Source organism: Rhea pennata, chromosome 1, assembly GCF_028389875.1.
Source record: "Rhea pennata isolate bPtePen1 chromosome 1, bPtePen1.pri, whole genome shotgun sequence".
Taxonomy (NCBI): Eukaryota; Metazoa; Chordata; class Aves; order Rheiformes; family Rheidae; genus Rhea; species Rhea pennata.
Window position 1 is genome coordinate 13,625,970 of NC_084663.1, and position 20,401 is coordinate 13,646,370.

Consider the following 20,401-nt stretch of genomic DNA (forward strand, 5'->3'; position numbering starts at 1 on the left):
TCTCTGTAATTGACCATATTAATCTTAAAGCTAGTTAACATCCAACAAAAAGATAACAGCAGCACTATATGTGTTACTGCTGTTTTAAAGCTTTAGTTAAAGATGAGAACTCTGTTACGTAAGATGTAGTCATAATAATAGCAAACACAAACTTCATAATATAGGGTGTGGGGGGGAAGGTGCTGGCCAGCATCATTGACATTAACCACAGTGTGCCGTAACAATTATCAAGAATTTTTCATGATTTCATGGAAAAAGGATCCTGAGGGAAGACAACTAATTAGTTTTGTAGGGAATCATTTCTCAGACTTATTTTAAGAGACTTGAAAATGTTGAACTTAAAAAAAAAAAAAAAAAAAAAAAAAAAAAAAAAAGTAATAATAATAAAATAAAAATAAAACAAACATCAAAGGTCACAGCACTGTTTCCCTTGAGAAAAGCTTGATATTGTATTTTTCAACTAACCAAACCTCTCTCAATTCACAAAAAATGTCAGGGAAAACTGCGGGTGTAAGAATTGATGTAATGATATTTTCCCTTTGCCTGTACTTCAATGTGTCTGCTGTGTCAGTGGTAACACAGGATTTTTTTTTTTTTGTTCCCTTAAGCACTGGATGAGAGGAACAGCCTTGTCTCAGAAGACTGGGTAGAACACACTTAAAATGTAAAGAATCAAGAGGTGTGAATTTGAATTGAAACAGTTATTTAAAATGAAGCTTGAGTAGACTATAAGGCTTTTGACTTTTTAAACCAAAATAGCTTTTTTTTTTTTTTTTTTAACTACTCATGGTTTCATTGTCTCTGAAGTACTGGGATAATGGTTTGAATAAAAGTTACTGTGGGTGTTTGCAGGAGCGATCCATCAGCTTAGCAGTGACAGTGGAACTAAGGAAACCCTTTAATTTTGTTCGTCACTATGTCCAATGATTGCTTTTGACTGCTATTTGTGCCAGTGGTAACTAGAATTTCCAGGCATCTTGCACGCAAGTGTTAGAATACCTGCCACATTTCCTCACCACAGGCCACATCTGAATCTTATTTATCAAAGATCTGCAGCGCAGCCAGTGGTGCACTTTACCCTTTTGAGTGCAGTTCACTCTTTTGAACTGAAATAATTTTTCAATCTTTCTCTTAATATCTATCACAGACTTCATAGACTCTTCATCACTCAAACCTCACTTTCACTTGCTAGGAGAGTGCCCTATGACAAATCAGTGTATTTTTCTTTGAGCTAGTGGAATATTCTTGTTGAGAAATCTACTTAACCATTACAGCTTGCTTCAGAAAATCTGTCTTGATATCTACCTCTGAAATCCTGTCCTTGAGAGGATGGGAGTGTTGTAGTAAGAATTCCAGGGAAAAAGTTGAGGGACCTGTATGTTCTCACAGAGATTTTTCTATGCTAAATATGATAAGGTAAGATCAAGAGGAGTCTGAGGAAAGAAGGTTAAGATCAAGAGGAGTCTGAGAAAATGAAAACAGTATATAATCAGTGGTTTTATTTCTAATTAACTGTTGAAGGCCAAATTGTTTAAGCCATTGTTATATTGATTCTTTTGATGTCATAACATGAGTTTCCATATTTTCTTTGAATTATGTGCTTTAGGGATTTGCAGTTTAACTGTGAGTCTGTGTCTAACGTGCAACTGTCTGAAAGGAGCCGTGTATGTCTAGCTGAAGCATCGAATTTCACTCTACCATCAAAAAGACTTAGGCGTTACCCTATTTACTGTATATTTATATGTAGACAGAAGCTTACTTGAACGGCCAAGTGATTTACAACCTTTAAAAAAAGATTGTAACACTATAGTAGTCTCAAGTTTGGAGCATTTGATTTTATTCTGGAGAAACTTCTTATGTGAAGAAGCAGCAGCAAAGCTTGGTATGCAAAGATCAGGCAACATTGATTCAGAGTTTGTCCTGTCATATTAAGCCATACGAAACTTCCAGTTCTTGGTGTTTGTTAGAAATATGTATGAGTGGTATGAATAAATATTTTCCATCTTGACAATTTGGTTTCACAGTTTTTAAGGGTTTTGGTTGGTTATGGGTAGGGGTTTTTCTTTTGTTTTTTCGGTCTTAATCTTGTTGCCATCTAATAACAGTTAATACAATTTATTGTGGCTTATCCAGTTAGATATTTAATCATAAAATATCTTGAAAATTTCAAGTTTGCTTGTCAGCTTTGAAGATGATGTCTTAAATACTGTCTACAGGAGTTAGTACCCTCTTCAATAGAAATAAAGAGCTTTGCTATTGAGGTCCATAGACTAGTTAAAATCAGATTTGTTGCAGAAGTTAGTATTTAGGAATGTACAGTTAGATTATTCAAATTTGATCTCTCTTTCTTCCTCACCTGCTTTTCTCCCCCATCTCCGCTACACCCCATCTGATTGGTTTTACATCTCAAGACTTAATTTTTGTCTTTTTGAGAATTGATTTCTCTTATGATTCCTGGTATATTTCATGCATGTCTAAATCTAATTGTTGCCTTTCTTTCCCCTTTTTGATATAGCTCTTCAACTTGTTTTTTTTTGTTGTTGTTTGTATGCAGCAGCCAAAAAGTAAAGAGATTATAGTGTTTTAATTTAAAACTTGGCTTCTTTGTGAAAAATTTGAGATAGCAATTGCAGATGCTGTATCTAAAGTACCTAATTTGAATGATGGTGTTGTTTGAGTAAAACACTAGAGCCTAGTCTCATAATTACCTAGAGGCCTGGGTTTGCACTGGGATGCATCCATAGAAATACATGATTATATATATGGCTCCAAGAGTAAGTTGTGCTGAGTACTGTGTGTGAGTATAATATAAATATATAGATATATAGAATCCTAAGGATAGTTCTGTGACACTGTAGGTATACTGGTTCCAGTATACCTACAAGTTAGTTTCTTACTGTTAGTTCATGTCGTACATGTTAGCTCTACGCTACAGCACTGGGTATACCCATACCTTTATTTCTAGTATAAATAAAATCCAGAGATCCATCTTTCTCTATACTGCTTATTTCAGTGTATACTGAGTGACCCTTTTGCTCAAAGAATTGTGTTGATAGTAAAGGATTCTCCAGCATTATTTTTTTTCTTGCCTTTTGTGTCAAAAAGACAGATGATTTTGAGGCATCAACTCCACTTGAAATAACTGGCATCTTCCACAGTCAGTTCAGAAGAAAGCTAAGTAGTAAAATAGAAGTTTGCAGACTAAGATAATTATTGTGGATATTGTACAGCTTAAACAAGGTAACTCTTCTCCAGTTGTGCGTGTCTTAACTGTATGAATTTTAAACCTTTTTCAGAGTCATAAAATCGACATACGGACAAATGGAGGCAAAGTAATTGGTCTTGGAACGCTCTGTGGAAATACAGATATTCAGGCTACAGAAAAGGGTGTAAGTAAGAATTGAAGCTTTCTGTTCCAGTGAATGTCATTAGTTCAACTTGCGTGTTGCAAAATAACAAACATCCTTCAGGAAATAAATATTCTTCAAAACTTAATGATCATCATAGGCTAATTATCAGTTCATTATTAACATACGGAATCTGTCTGCCTACACTATCTTATCTTATGCTTGGTTTGGAGTAGTAAACAGAGGCTCCACAAAAAATGTAACAAAAAGCATGTTAACATTCCATTAACATGGAGCTTGTAGGATGTAACTTAAGCTTTTATTTTTTCTTTTAATAAAAAAAGTAATATTCCTAGAAGAAGTTTGTGTTCTTGTTCAAAAATATACGAACAGCTAGTTTTACACCCTAATGCATCTTATTGAGTAAAAATAAAACTTACAATATTGCATTAACTAATCTGTCATAAGTACATACAACTCACCAGCCTTAATTATTTAGGCCCTCACAACGGACTTAAATTTACTTGGCTAGTATTTATGCACTTGGAACTCTGCAATAGGCACCTGAGTTTGTTTTCCGGATAGTGGCTTGATAGTTGCATATGCATTACACTTCCAGCATTATACAGTCATACAAAGCCTGCCTCTCATCAGCTTTTATATGGTTTTGCAGCTAAGGAAATGCAATCTCATATAATCTTGTTATGAGAGATTCAGTGAGAAGTATCATGAACAAAAAAACAATTCCAGAAAGGAGTAGCATACTTTTCTTCAGCAGATGGCACTATGAGACAAATCTCATACTATGATTTCCCCCCCCCCCATGGTAAGACAAAAACTAATCAATTCTCTGTTATTTGAATAACGTAGTGCTAGACCCTACATAATACTACAGTCTGAGGTCAATTAGATTGGTGAGGCATCTTCATGAGAAGGTTTATTAGACCAGAAGCATTGCTATCGGAGCATGTCGAGTGAAGTCAAATCTGGAAGTAGCTTGTATGCATGCACTACTCTGTCAGAACTGATAAATGCCTAGCATTGGGAAGAGTCAGAAAAACATACAGTTAGCTCTTCCTTGCTGAGGAAAGAATAGGGCCAAAGCTATAAGACAGAGTCCAAACTCACCTAAATAAAGTTCCATTTGATGCTGTTGTACAGTTTGTAAATCAGATTCTGTCATCACATGATCGTTAATATATTAACTTAAATTCATACTGTAAAGTAAATAATCTGTCATTGGCTTTATGAAAAATTATCGACATTAAATTGTCTGCATTTCTCTGTATTGGATGCTAGCCATCCTCTTTTGTTTGTTTGTTTTTGTTTTTGTTTGTACAAAGGAGCCCTGAGGCTGCTGTAGCTGAGCTGTTCATGTATGTGTGTATGTATACACACAAACTTTTTTTTTTTAATGAACATTTTTTCATCTTAGCACAACCTTCCACCATAAAGCAAACTGGTTAAAGTCTGATTGTGGCATGCCATGTTGATGCCACAATTCTGACTGATCAGTGCTGATTGATCAGCAGTTCCTTTGGGTCTATTACTGGTTAATGGAGTTAGGATTCGTCCTAAGCCACTAGCAGCCGCAGGGACTGGAAGAAGCAGATGCAGTTTACAGCCTTCTTTACATATTACAAATATGAAACAGAATTTTGGCTTATTGTTGAAATTCTAATTAATAGACTTTGCTGTACAGTTAAAGGAGAGTATGAAATGTGAGACTCTTTCCAGTTGTCCCATGCAACAGGACAGGAGGCAGTGGGCACAAACTGAACCACAGGAAGTTCTGCCTGAATATGAGGCAGAATTTCTTTCCTGGGAGAGTGACAGAGCACTGGCACAGGTTGCCCGGAGAGGTTGTGGAGTCTCCTTTTCTGGAGATATTCAAAGCCTGCCTGGATGCAATCCTGTCTAGGTGACCCTGCTTGAGCAGAGGGGTTGGACTAGATGATCTCCAGAGAGCCCTTCCAACCTCAACGATTCTGTGATATATATATATATGTATTTTTCTCAGTTGGCCGCTTCTGTTAGTAATCAGTCTACCTCACATCTCCCATGTGTGATTGCACGAGATGTTTCTTCCATCAGCTGTTGTCATCACTATGTAGTTACACAATGTAGTCAGCATTTCTGTTAAAAACCAACATTGTCAGGGATTCTTCAGTTCCCTCCTGAACGAGGTGAGGATGTGGTGAAAGTCACTAAAAACACTTCAGAAACAAGGTTTTAATGGGATAGGGGGAAAGCAGTGAATATATTCATCAAGTATTTGAGCAAGGATAACACAAAAAACAAAGCCAAGAAATACAGAACATGTGAGGAAGGAGTTGTTCTACTTAAACACAGCAAGACATTAGTTTACATCTTGGAAATGTGTTCAGGTGCAAAAAACAATTCAGTCTGATTTATGATGATAGACTGATATTTTTTTTCTTTAAAAAGGGTAAGGAAAAACTGTCAGAATCTGAGCATGTGATCAATCTGCAGCTCCCAAGACTCTGCTCTCAAGAGAGGATTTTCCCAGAAAACCTTGTGGATGAACGGACAAAATCATCCAGTTTATTTAACTGGGGAGTCATTAGCTAATCTGTGCCACAGGGACTGTTGTATAGCACTTACTTAACTGAGCCAAACGCTTGTATTATGCCAAAAATTCATAAAAGCTAAATAATTTGGAATTAAAAATATATTTAGTCTTAGTGAAAAGTCACACGATCTAGAGTACTTTTAGTCCTGGACTTGAGCAGTCTGATTTTCTTCCCTTCTCCTCTCCCCCTCACATTTTGGTTCCTCTGAAACAAATGTTTGTCATATTGGTAGTTTTTTTAATACTGACTGGCTGCCTTGGTGCTTAATTTTTATTATGTATTAAGATGACTTGCTTACAGCTGTACATTTATAAGAGAGGTAGTGAGGTTGGTAGGCAAGGTGAGTTGGCAAATGTGTTATTTATATATAAGTATTTTAAAATAAGGTAGCTCATAATATATAAATAAGGTAAATCTCTAAGTAGGATCAGAACTTGCATACAGTGGTAACAAATGAAACTTCTTGTGCTTTCCTTTCGTTATAGAGGAGAGATCTAGACAGACAGTTTGCACTTAGATATGTGGACATTTCATATTTGTTTTTTCCTTAAGCATGGCTGCCTGTATTCTTGTTCTGCTCTTAGCAGTGATGACGCTGCAGTGATGCAACGATGGTACTTTGCAGGGTGTTTAACTCTTCAAAATAGATTTAGATTGTAGAGCATAAAATGGCAGTGGCTTTTCTTTTATTTATTGCCTTGGCTATATACCATGGAAGTTTTGTTCTTTGCCATCCTTTATGCTAGTGGCTGAGGGAGTTACGGGGAGCCCTGTGAGGCCGTGGAGGGAAGAAAAAAAAGTGGAGATAATCGCTCATTTTCAAGGCTTTATATAGCTTGGGGGTAACCAAGGAAAGACAAAGTTACACCAAGAGAAAGAGCTGCTGTGGCTTTGTGGTTTTTTTTTCCTTAGTTGTTGTAAACTTTCACCATAGCTATGTTCATGAAGTGAACAAGTGAAAAGTCTGCATGAATAACTACATGGAAGAAGAAAAGCTGTGGGTTTTTTGGTATATGTCACAGTAAGCTGATTACCAAAGCTGTGAAGTGTCATAATCACGTATGAGCGTTAAGTCTTAGTTATTAAGGCTATGATATTTTTTTTAACTTTTCAAAATGAAATGTTTTGGGTTTTTTTTTAATAGTCAAGTTATTCTTTCACTGATCTGTTTTTGCATGTATAGGTTCTTTGCCTGTATAATGGAGGCAATAATTCATAGGAATATTGTAAAGACTTATTAACTTCTTAGAGCTAGATGAAGATGTTGTTTCGTTTATTCTGTCTTGTGCAGTTTTTAACCAAGAACTCAGATCCATTTTGTTTTATACTAAAGCCTACTTCCCATTTGTTCTGTCTTTAGTAGTGTTACTTCTTTATGCCTTTTCAAACTGGGATGACAAGTTTTCCATTATGTTTATTTAAGTTTATTTCTCTTAGAGCGTGAGTATAGAGAAGCTGCAGGGGACTTCCATCAACATATCCACTGAAGATGGGCTGCTGAAAACTAAGTATCTCTATGCAGAATCTTCATCTCTGTCTTCAGTAGCTGGTGATATTCTACTGGGAAGTGTTCATGGTAAGATAGGAAAAGAAATACTGTCAGAAATTTAGTCATTGTTAAGATATTCATAATGTCCATAGTAACAAAAGGACTAATGCTATAGTCTAATAATCGTGCAGTACGTGAATGAAATAAGTCAATGCTGGTTAGAGGCTGAATTGATTGAGGATTAGCTTACAATATCACATACTGTATTTATTTCTAAAACAATTTCATAAGTGCACTTCTTATAGAATAGGAAAAAGTGTATGTTACAGGGGAAAAAAAATTATCACATGTGCTAAGGGTATATATTAAAATATTGTAAAATTAAGCACTGAAAAATGTATTTAAAAGAAAAGGAGGAGGTAAAGATACTTCTTCCACCCCCAACTTTTTGTTCATATCCAAGTTAGCTCATCCAGCTCGTAGTAAGATTTCTGGTAGAATTTGGTCATATCTGGAAGCTTTTATCAGAAATGATCTGTGTATGTGCTAGCATCCTGTAGTAATAAAATTGTGACAGTTTCTAATCTTTATGATGAAAGCCACATTCTTTAATCCTTCTACCCTTTACTGTGCTTCATTCAGAACTAAAACTAACTTGAGTGTCTTTCGTATAAATAATAGTCAAGGTTGGAACCTAGTGTGTATCAGTAATTTAATGACATTGCCACTGAACTATGTCTATGCTCTATTGTATTTAGTGATTTCTATTAAGTAAAGCTCTAGGATGTATGAAGAGTGGGTGTGAAGTTGGTATGAATTTCAGGCTTCTAGCTCTGCCCTGTAAAAAAACTTACTGCAATTTCATGTTTTTATCTTGCTTCAGAAATGATTCCTTTCTCCTTTAAAGGAGCAATTCTGTTGTTGATGTATTTTAATGTGAAAACTAGATCATAACTTGCTAGCTACACTTCATTTCAGCACGCATAGGCAGAACTAAGTTTTTTTTTTTTCTCTAACGTGTCGGCTATATTACTTCTAGTATTTTAGCCAATAAGCTGACTTTTTTGTCTTCTAACAGATATAATCATATTGTGAAATGGTCAGTTTGTGAATGTGTTCATGCCTCTGTGTGCATCCTAGAGTTTATTTTTGTTATCTCGCTATAAAAGTGAAATAATAACAGCTGTAGTTAGTGACTTACCTCTTAGTAATGCCACATTATAATTTCACTAAAGAACAATGTGAAAACAAATAAATTTTATCCAAGTTATGCAGACATTTCTGACCTGACTTCAGGGTTATTTTCATGGGCCCTTTATTAAATGGAACTGGAACACCTAACATTATATTAATTGCTTCTTTTAAAAGAACTTGCGCATCAAGATTTACTTGGTATTTCCAGTCTGTTCTTTCAGAGGAATATTTCCTGCAAAACATCATGTTCCTCAATAATCTTTCTGTAATAAGACCAAATATTGTTAGACTTTAAAGGTTGTACGTTAGTGGAAAACAGAATCTTACTATAAGTTAGAAAAATTAAATTGATCACTCATAGTCTTTACCTCATGAGGTACTTCAATTTTACCCTTTTTGGTTTGTAAACACTTGGAGAAATCATTTCTTGGGCAATTAAGCCCACTACTTCCCTTTAGCTGATAGTAGGCCCATATTATGCTTGATGTACCACTTGCACATCCATTCAGAAGACTGAGCTAGTCTTCATTCTTTTCACACTCAAACTTTTGGCGAAGTCAGAGCAGTGCAGGTTGTACAAACCTGCCTCAGGCCTGTTTTGCAGTTGAAACCTAGGCTGTTCAATTCAGCTGCTGTCAGTGGCCAAGCTTCTCTGCAAACTCTGCTCTGGAAAGGCCTGAACCAAATTAAAGGTAACGCCTGAAAGACTGAAGCTGACTCTGTGCAGAAACACTGTAGTGATTCTGTATTGTAGTCTTTAAGCAATTTCTTAGCAGTGATGTATCTTCAGAACTTTTGGTGTCCACTATCTCAGTTTCTGGAGACATGAGTATGTAGGTAGAAGTTAACTTTTTTTCCTCTACTATCACTTAAAAAAAAAAACAAAACCAAAACAAAAAACTTTTCTTAAACCTATCATGGTACAAACAAGCTATAGACAAAAGATTACCTAAGCCTTTTAAAGAAAATGAGTGCATATTGTGTGCATCGTGTGTTTAATAATGCTGAAATTGTCTAGTGTTCTTGTTACAGAATGAAAATTCTTCGTGACTTCTTATAAAATGCCTGTATTTCTGATAACATGATGAATAAAAGTAGTATTTTGAACATTTAATTTTTAATTTAAATTGAGTTTGTTTAATTTTCTAATGTCTGTCAGATTTCATTCCTTCTTCCACTGTGTAAACTGTTTGTAATTTACTAGTAATTAAGGAATTTATGAAAATCTAAGATTTTACTTAAAAATGCTGTTCTTAAACGTTTTCATATAAAAGTGCTTGTCTCTGAAAAGTTTCAATTCTTACTAACACTGCAGGAAATACAACACAAGCATTTTCAAAATAACAAAACTTCTGTATTGTAAGCAATCACACCTTTTAATAAAAAATCTAACTGCTTCAATCCAGTAGTCATATTGGAAATTTTCAGAAATGTATTGTTCCCATTGAAGAAGTTATCCTAAGAATGGGGGATCAAGATCTCTATGGAAATATCACTGAGTGTACAGAATTAAAAAAAAAAAAAAATCTATAATCCAATCCACAACTGAATAGGTTTAACATTTAGCAGGGACTGTTCACTATAGTTAGTATTGCAAGGTGAAATTAAGGTGGAGAAAAGAGAACATGCATGTAGACATTCTTAATTGCTCTTTTGCATGCTTTGTACTTTTAAGATAAAAGAATAATGCATTATTTTGATGAAATTGGTTTTAAGTCATTTTAATCAGCTTCCAATTCATTTTAATCAGCTTCCATAGCAGGCATAACAGATGTCAGATGCCATTGAGCTTGCTAGTTAACACCTTGGGAGGTGGGGAGACAGCAGCTCTGAGACTAAGAAATATGCTATCATAGCTAAGGGCAAAAACATTAGTGAAACTTCTCTCTGTAGAGGCATGTAGAAAGAATAAACAGGGATTTAAACTCTTCCTTTGCAACTGTGCCAAAGCTTTGGATTGATTTTTTTGTTTTTGTTTTTGTTTTTGTTTTTGTTTTTAGATTTGCAGGATAGTCTGGGTTGGAAGGGACTTACGGACATCTAGTCCAGCCCCTGGATCAAAGCAGGGTCAGCTAGAGCAGCTTGCTCACTGCCTTGTCTAGTTGAACTTTGAATTATCCCCAAGGACAGAGATTCCACAAGCTTCTTGGGCAACTTGTTCCAGTTTGGAATTATCCTTATGCTGAAAAAACTTTCCCTTAGATTGAATCATAATTTCCATTGTGGCAATTTGTAGTCACTATCCCTTCTATTTGCTGTGTTCCCTCAATAAGAGCCTGGCTTTCTTCTGTATGCCTTCCCATTAGGAAGCCAGAGACCCACAACAAGATCAGTCATGAGCCTTCTCTTTTCAAGGCAAAATGAACCCAGCTCTTTGAGCCTCTTTTGTGTCTTGTGCTCCAGCCTACTAATCATCTTAGTGCTCTCCTGCAGAGTCCTTGAGTACGTGAATATTGTTATTGACTGGGCAGCCCAAAACTGGACACAGAATTCCAAATGCATCTCAAGTGCTGAATAGAGGGGAATAATCACTTCCCTTGCCCTGCTGGCCCTACTCATACTAATACAGCTCCTCCTTTGCTTACTGATGCTCAAGCTGGTATCTGTCAGGAGCTCCACGTCCTCATCCTCTAAGCCACTTTCCAGATATCCAGCACTCAGCTTATACTGCTCTATAGAATAATTTTATTTCAGGTGCAAGACTTCTAATTTTTCTTTTACCTTTTCTTATGTTGTAGTCAAATAAGGACGACTTTATTTTGAGAGAATCACATGGGAAAATAAATACTGGTATTGCAGTAACTATATATTTTACACACTGATTAATACATAGGAAAGACTGAACACATAGCTGCCTTGTCCTCTCAATAATCTGAATAAGACAAAGTAGAAAATGTGCAGTAAGTAGAATGAAGTACCTTATGCTTGAACTCAGCACTTCTTTCCCAAAACAGTCTGACATACAAAAGTATGTTCCATACTGACAAGTACTGCTTTATATAAAGTAGGCCTGTGAAAATGAATTTTATTGTAGCTACTTTAACTTTTCTAGTTTAGTCTGATTCAAATTTAAAACACAATGTCAAAGTGGTGAAAAGGTGTATGGTTGTTTCTTTGCTTTTCTGTGCATTAGAACAGCACTATGTTTTTTGAGAGTCATCAAAACAAATTGAAGGCTCAGAAATCATACAATATAAAGTGATGTCTTTGTTTTTATCCCAAAAGCCTTATCTTGCCCTTGGTCTTTAATGAACTCTGACTCACAGTACTATAGTTGGAAGTTTTACAGTGCTTATGGAAAAGCAAAGCTTATACATGATAGGAAAGACTACAACTTTTTTTTTTTCCAATTAAAACAAAACATTAAACCACTCCTGTCAGTATTCTATTGAAAAGATTAGATTTTGATCTTTATCGTACTGCGCTACAATGCTGAATTCAGTTGGATATGATAATCAAACCAGTAACCTCTGGTCAGGTTTTTCTCCCTCTGCCCTGATGTATCTGAAAAAGAGTTGGTTAGCTTAAAAATTATAAGTGATAATCTACATGGTACAATTACATGACCAGAAGCATGTTTTTTTGCATAGTCTGTAGACATTGCAGGTCATAATATAGCAGGAAATTCCTATCTGCTTTAAAAGCAGCTTCTCTTCTAGCTAAATATTTAACCTGTACCTATCACCATAATACATATTTGCATTCTCCACTAATATCTGCCATATAAGTTAGAGATCAAACTCCTATTAATCACTAAATGTTTAATGTTCTTCAGGATCTGTTTAACAAAACAGAAAACAAAAAATGAGAAAAATGAAGAACAGATCCAGCATATCTTCACGTTCCAAGGCCTATATTCAGACTGTGTAATGTAGCTTCAGTTCTATGCGACCTGCTAGCTTACAAAACCCAAGGATTTTTTTTATTGTTGGTTGTACAGAAATAAGTGCTAGTAATGAAAAGAGGGAGGGAGAAGGTTGAATAATTATATAGTATGTATACCTCTTGTGCAGGGTGGGGAGGGGAAATGGTAAAGCCAAACCTCTTTTCAACTCATTTGAAAAATGGTTTTGTTTCAGCTCTGGCATGCATAACCACTCATATTTTGTACAGGGTGTGTTTAGAACAATAAATATAAGTCTATTGATAACAGACTGCTTTTCTAACTTCTAGTCCATGGACCATTAAGAAAAACACTGCAGGTCATGTTGATGGAATGCACTTAAACCTAGTGTCTGCTTACTGTTGTGTAGTGGCAGAAGATGTTGGGAGCAGAACTTAATCTGCTTGCAGATTTTAGAGGCCTCTTCCAAAGGATCTGAACATTCTCACAAATGCTATGTATCACTGAATTAAAATTGGACAAAATTACTGTGATCAGTCTGTTTTTTTCAATTTGTTATTCTCCTGGAAAAATGAAGGAGTGATATGAATGAACTGTTGTCATTTAGTTTTTTAATTTAAAGCATTTTGTTTGTAATGTAATTGTACATGTACTATATATATAAAATATATATATATATGGATTTGGAACTATAACTGCTCTACCAATTTTTTTAGGCTGTTGAAAAGCATAGATGGCTTTTGGTACAAGGTATCTCTCTCGTCCTTTCAGATTCTCATGATGCCATAGGTAAAGAGGAGCGTTCCTTTTATGAAAGTTAAGGATGAAGTACTATGTATTACTCTGAACAGGCACTGGCAAGTTCAGCAGGAGGCCATTCTACATTTTATGCTTTGTACACTGTTGTTTGATGTTCTTCAGGGACCCCGGCACACTTGGATCCAGATGAAGTCAGTGAAGACTATTGATAGTCAGTCATTATGCACTTAAGTTTGGAGGGAGTAGCCAGTTTTCAGGGATTCTTTAGGCAGTTGGCCGTGCTTTCACCCTCCAGGCGAAAGCAGAAAATCCCTATCCTGAGGTTGGAGAGATTTTTTTTTTCCGGACTTTCCAGGCTCACATAAACATATGTGTGTGTCTGGATACACAGGTTCTGTCTGTCTCTCTGTATAACTTCTTTGTTACTCATCCTGTTAAACTACTTTTAATCAGCCATAGTGCTGTTGCAGTCCTCTGAACAATTGAAAAAAAAATGGCATAAAATAAAATGATGGACAGTAGCCTCAAAATGCCTCTTTGCTTTTCTCTCTGCCACACCCAGCCTGTGCCTTCAAGTTTTATTCAGTGTTTTTCTTGTCTGGAATCATTTCATTATTACTTATCCACATATGTTGATTTGTTTGTTTGTTTATAAAGCAGTAGTGTTTAAGCAGTATTACTTACTTATGCTGTTCTGCTTTTATATGCGAGTCAAATATTCTACTATAACGATAATATTATTGTGTGTATGAGATCACACTCCTTTAATCTTTGTTATGATTTGAGAGAACAGTTAAATCTGTTTTTAACATTAAAATGCCTCTTTTCTTCCTTTTCTTTCTCTAATAGGTAACACCACCCTACAGACAGAAACAGGGAGTATCACAGTAGGTAGGTTCTGCCTTATGTCTCAGATAATACTCTCCCAGTCTTCCCTTCTTTTTTCTGAAAGGTAATTATTTGCAGGGGAGGAAAAAAGGAGGTGATTTCACAAGGGAAGGAGGCCTTCTACCTTTTGATGCCACAATTCCTGCAGGGCCTGGGATGTTAGGCTGAGCCTAGAAAACCTCTCACAGGTTAGGAGAGGACATAAGGACATGAGAGGAAAATTAAGTGTACCTCAGATGTAATCATTTTGCCTTTTAACCTTCTGTATCTTACATTTGTTATTTTCAAAGACTAACTTTGTTTTATTTTTGTATCGTGTAGCATCATGTAGTCGTGGTGAATTACATACTGTGTTTTTTTTTAAAAGTCAGCTTCTGGGAAAACTTATAAAACAGTATTTCTAAAATACTACAATGTACGACAGTGGTTGTTGTTTTTCACAATGAAATATAGCTCTTAATTTTTTATTTTATTTTTTATTTTTAGTAAATTGAGCTTTTATACAGTGCAATAACATAATGTATCATTAAATACTGCATTATGCTAGAAAAATACTAGGGTTATTCTATTTTACTTTTTTTTTTTTTACAGTGTATTGACACAGAAGTGCAACACTAACTGGTTATTTCTCTGATAGAAAATTGAAGTAACAAACTGTAGACAAGATTCAGTGTCTCTTTAATGAAATACTGAAGGATTTCCTCTTCTGTAAATAAACATGTTTACAGACCCAAATCTCAAAGTCTTCTTCCCAGTATTAAGCATCCTGCAGGAATGAGCTGTACTATTATAACCTTTTTTTATACTTCTAAACAATCTGTATTAATATCCCTGGAAAATGAATGCAGTACACATTCTTATGAGTTAGTCATTAAACCACAGACTTAAATTCAGGCCTGTTACTCTGTTTTTCCTTCTGTTAAATAAACTCATGGAATATGAGAATTATTTAATAATGTTTTTTTTAGCACAGGATGTGATTATTTCCAACCAATGATGATCATTTTCCTTAATTAATCAAGCTTAGTTTAAACATTAGGAAGTATTGTAAAGCTGAACAGTTTTATTTTTCAGATTTCAATTCTGAAAGGATTAGTTATACCTAACCTTTTCCTAGAGAGGGTAAAACCCCATCTAGATTCTTGAGGATTTTTTTTCCAAAGGCAGAATGCCTTTTAAGATCCAGTGGATCAATTCTTAACAAGTTGAGATTAAAAACAATTTTTAATTGTTTTGACAAAGTTCAGAAGTAGAAGCCTTCATGTATGAAGAATATAGGGCACAGGATAGCTTGCTGGATTGCCAGATATTGACAGAAATAGGAAGAAAAAGGCAGATCTGACTTTTGGGCTGGATTTTCGTAGGCATGCAGATACCTATTTCTCTGCAGGCCAAATGTCAACCTCCAGTTCTTAATAAAACTGTTAACGAAAACCTTTTCTTCACTGCTGCAGCCTTTTTACATCCATAGGTTTTTGAATTTCTGCTGCTCTTGAGCTACAAAGGTGTTGCTGTTTTAGCTAATCTGAGGTTGGGATGCTTATGCCCAGCTACAAGGAAGGTTGATTAGTCTTTTAATGAAGATCCTGAAGAATATGATGTATATTTCCAAAGTAGGTCTAAAACTTGCAGGCAACATTGAGTTCATACTGTCATTCACTTGTGTACTCATGTAGAGAAATTCATATTGCATACATCCTATAAAAAGCAGGAAACAGTGTTGCTGGACCTTGCTGGGTCTGAGAGAGTTCAGTTCTAGAACTCCTACCTCTCAAAGCAGGAAATAGAAAAATTATTCTTCTTGTCACCTAGTTGAGGTTGTAATTTTATATCATTAGTAATGCATTTTATTTGTTAACTGGAAAATGTACTCATCTCTAGATTTCAGAGATGTATCCTTAACTTTTGGGAGATTTATTTACAATTCTAATTCATAGTTGAGGTCCTGGGATGTTTTTCAGAGTATTAGCCTGGGAAAAAGCAAACAATTGTATAGATTGACAGTTTTGTATTCTTGTATAATTCTGCATTAAAACTAGAAACGGGTGCTGTTTTTTTCACTCTTTTTTCTGTGTATTTTCTTTTAGTTATAGGTAGAACAAGCTGTTTCATCAGCTGAAACAACTGTTTTATCTGATTTATGTCTGGATATTTTGTATTATTTTTACATGTAAATATATTTTTGTTTTTGAACACCGGATCCAAAACTGTGACTTGAAGTGTCCAGCACAATAAAGAACAAAGTTTCAACTTTGTCAAAAACCTATATAGCAGCTGCTTGATATTTGAATATGGTCCTGACATGAAGGTGAAGTAAGGTGTCTGAGACTATCCATTGTGTTGTGAGTGTGGGGTTATAAAGCAATTCCCTAGTACAGAGATAGAAGGCCAGAATTTGCTTTTGAGAAGGATTATTTGATTATGGAAAACAAAAATAGTGTTCAAAGTGTTTTTTGGATAGCTGAATAGTAAAACAATACACAGTAACTTATCTAGAAGTTATGTTGTATCTGTGATTTTTGCCCTGAGCATTGAACTTTGCATATGTTATCTAGATAATTTTTAAATTAAAACCCCCATTTTTAAGTTCTGTTAAGGACATAAAAGTTTCTTTTTAAAAATACTACTCGTAGATACTTTTTTAACATATGATTTATGCGCAAACTTGGCTCATAATAGAAATTCCTTCTGTTGATACCATCTTTGCTATGTGCTTTAAGTATGTTATGTTCTTGCTTTCATTTTAAAGGTCCTTCATCTTCTAACCTCATATCTCAGAACTTGGTTGGTCTTTGTATTTTGCTAATGACAAACACAGTTCTTTCACTTGTTCTCTTGCTTTCTTCTATGCTATATCCTATACTAAGCCACTCAGCTTGCCTGCTTTCTTCCATATGGTATTTTATAAAAAGTATGCCTGCTCTCCAGGCATGCCAGGCTCAGCTGCCTTTGTTTATTTTTATCCCTCATGTATCCGGATATGAAAAAATCAAAGATGTAAAAAAATTGTGAGAGTCCATTATTGTGGATATATTAATATGTATAGTTACTTCAAACTTTATCATCACCATCCTCGTTTCACTGTTCCCCTACCCTCTCTCTATTAAGGGACTTTTTTCCTTTTGTCTCATATTGAATGTAGGTTGTGTTGTTCTGGACATTTTATATACTGGAGAAAATAATTTTTAAATCGTGAGCATACAGTAAAAGCAGCTGTTGTCTAAGTATTAGGAATTACTCTTGCTGCTTAGAAGTATAAATGTGTTTAACTTCCACAAGCATTGTTTTAGCAATTAGTTTTAGTGACTGCTAATGATTTTAGTTTAATAGACTAATAATGTAATTCTACTTACATTAATGTATTTGATGTATGTAGTTTAGCTTTTTATAATAATTAAATCTTCCATCATGCTTCACATATGATGGAATCTTACGTTTTTTGTTGCCCTTAACCAAATCATAATAAAGATCTTATATTTTGCCATTGAAATTAATGAAGAGTTTTCCACTGATTTTTAACGTGAATAAAGTCAGTTATATACTATTGGGAAAAGTAAAGATGTTTTTGCTTGGGTTAAGGCAAGATCTCTTGTGTTCATTCCTTTGTTCCATTCATTTTTGGTTTTATAAAATGGAGAGAGGAGATACTAAATGTATAGTGCTGTGAATAAGCTTTCATTTGTCACTCATCATTTTTTTTTCAAATTACCTGATTTATGAATTATCCTTTAAACTGTACTAGCAGAAAGGCTAGATGTAGAGAAGGCTAGATGTGGTTTTTTTGTTTTTTTTTTGTTTTTTTTTTTGTTTGTTTTTTAGGCTTCACTGTATTAATGTAAACCTTTCATTGTAAATTTTTAAATGTCTATGATGTCTTACAATTTTCGTAATTCAAAAGAAGGGAACTGCTCTGACGTTTTAACAGAAGAGATTCTGTCAAAGCTTGTCATTTTTCTTGATGTTCCTCTGTGGACTTTCTGTAGAGCACCTTTTAAGATTCATCCATGAAAACTGAATTCTGGGTATTTCTTTATGTGACTATTAATATAATATCTGCATAATACTTCGTCTATCAGTTTGTATAACTTTTATTTTTCTTAATTGAGAATTAACATCTTTGTTGGAACACACTGCTCCAATTTGATCTTGGGCACATACAGAGTTGCCCATCTGGGACTGGAATCAGGCTTCCTCTCTTACGAATTAAAAAGACTAACAAAACTGGTCTCTTTTGTGGAAAAGTTATTCTCCACAAAGCTTAACAAAACATTATCAAGGACATTTTCCTCACTGCGTTTTTTTGTACTAGCAAATTCTTAAATAGCTGAAGTTGCTCAAGAGTGACCATCTGTTCTGTACTCTTTAAAACGATTCATCCTTTTATTTCCCCTTGAGTTGTCAGTCCTCAACAATTTCTGAATTTAAAGTATCCACTTCTTTCCTCTTTTTTATCCTGTTATTCACGTTAGTCTCAGCTAAAGCTAGGTATGTATTTACATATAAAAATAAATGTCCTTACTGCTTTTCTTGTCATATATTGTCTCCATTATTATTTCAGTTATGCATTTTGTCATACCAGACAGTGCTATTTGATGCAGGATAAATTTTCTTGTTGTAATACATCTTTTTTTTTTAATCTAACCTGCTTTTGCATTTGAAAACTGATAGAGAGGAAGGTTTCATTAAATAACCCTTGATCTCTGTAAAGTACTGCCAGCTGATTGTGCTGCATAGACTGTTAGCAGTTGTTTTTCCTGAAAGGGGGTCACTATCCTATCGGAAGTCTCTTTATTTCTTCATAGTGGAGACAAAGAAGCTAATTGCATGTTTTGTTTAAAAACAAAAGTTGGATGTTTCCTGTATCTGTTGCAAGCAAATCTGTCAGGCTTTTGTGGAGACTAATTGATTGGCTGTTACTAAATTTAATGGGGGATATTTGTAAAAATAGCTTTTATTTGAAAACATTGATTGTTACCAATCCACTACACATGCACACACACACACACGGTGTATATGATAATTATCAATAAAATGTTTATTGTGACTTAGCTAAGTAAAACTTTTTTTTTCCAGGTCATTAATTTCGATTCATGTAGATTCTTTTTTTCTTCAGGTTTAGAACAGAAATTCTTTAACATACAAGTTGTTCAGATGGGAAAACCATTCACATCCTGTTCTATTTTTTATCATTGTTTTTCTTGTTAGCCAAAAGACAGTGACAGCTCAGTCAGCTGACTGAACAGGGACTGGCCACTTTCCTCCTCCTCCTTGTTTTCGACTCTGAAGAAATCATTTAAGCTGTGGGGTAATAATTCCTTTTCATGTTTTTAGTGTTGCATACTTTGACCTTCTACATCCATGCTTGAGATCTTGAATCAAAAGAGCTCCAGTTCAGTTTGTTTAAAACTATATGGAAATCTTTAAGGGTATATATGCTAGACATCCTGGTTAGTTATGGTTATTCAAGTGCATTCTGCCATGAATATTTTCACTTCTTAAAATCGACAAAATCCAGTCAGGTTTGATTTTGTTGTTTTGGGTAGCAAAACAACATTTCTCATTGTATTTCTCAATGTACATCCAGAAATTGAGAAAAAAAAGGAAGGAAGATTATAGTAATAATCCTTTTTTTTTTTCCCCAGATTCCTCAGATGGAAGTTTAAAAGCTTCTACACAGCATGGAGCAATAGATGTATATGTCAGTCAATTGAGAAAAGTGGATCTGAAATCCCAGAAAGGTTAGCAAACTGGAACAAATGTGGGTTTTTTTGTGGCAACCTATGATATAACAGAAAGGGCATGAGGGTTTTTTTTTATCTGTCTGGAAGAAAACAGTTTTTAGTGATTGCTGGTTATCTATATTCTCATTTACCTCATCCTTAGAAAATGTATATAAAAACTTACAATATAGTAAACTCCATAGAGGAAAAAGATATATAAGTAGATCTACAGATTTTTTTTAATGCTTTTATTTTTTTTATGACAATCTACCCAGCAGAATTCTGTGGAGCTGAGTTGTTTTGCAGCCTTCTTCTGCCTTGAGTACAGTTTACTTCATGATGCTGATATGTTTGTGCCGTGGCAAATATGACAAGCTTACATTGCTTTTTTCGTGCCTTTTCCTAGTGAAATCTGATGTTATATATTGAGAAGACTCTGAACTTAAACAGGAAGGCCAGAAAAATAGTGATGAGAAGGCCTTTCCTTAGCATTCTCTCTTATTTCTGCTGACTATTCACTAGAGCTTCCTTGTTAAAAACTCACTCCTGAAGTTAGATTCATAGTT

General features: G+C 34.8%; 1 protein-coding gene across 1 annotated transcript in view; it reads left to right on the plus strand.

Annotated features, from left to right (window-relative positions):
• FAM185A (family with sequence similarity 185 member A) overlaps window positions 1-20,401 on the plus strand; it is a 41,743-nt gene that overhangs the window by 9,281 nt on the left and 12,061 nt on the right. The window contains exons 3-6 of the mRNA XM_062580637.1: window positions 3,297-3,389; window positions 7,379-7,517; window positions 14,077-14,118; window positions 19,758-19,853. Of these exons, the coding sequence (XP_062436621.1) occupies window positions 3,297-3,389; window positions 7,379-7,517; window positions 14,077-14,118; window positions 19,758-19,853 (370 nt within the window). The remainder of the gene's footprint in view (window positions 1-3,296; window positions 3,390-7,378; window positions 7,518-14,076; window positions 14,119-19,757; window positions 19,854-20,401) is intronic.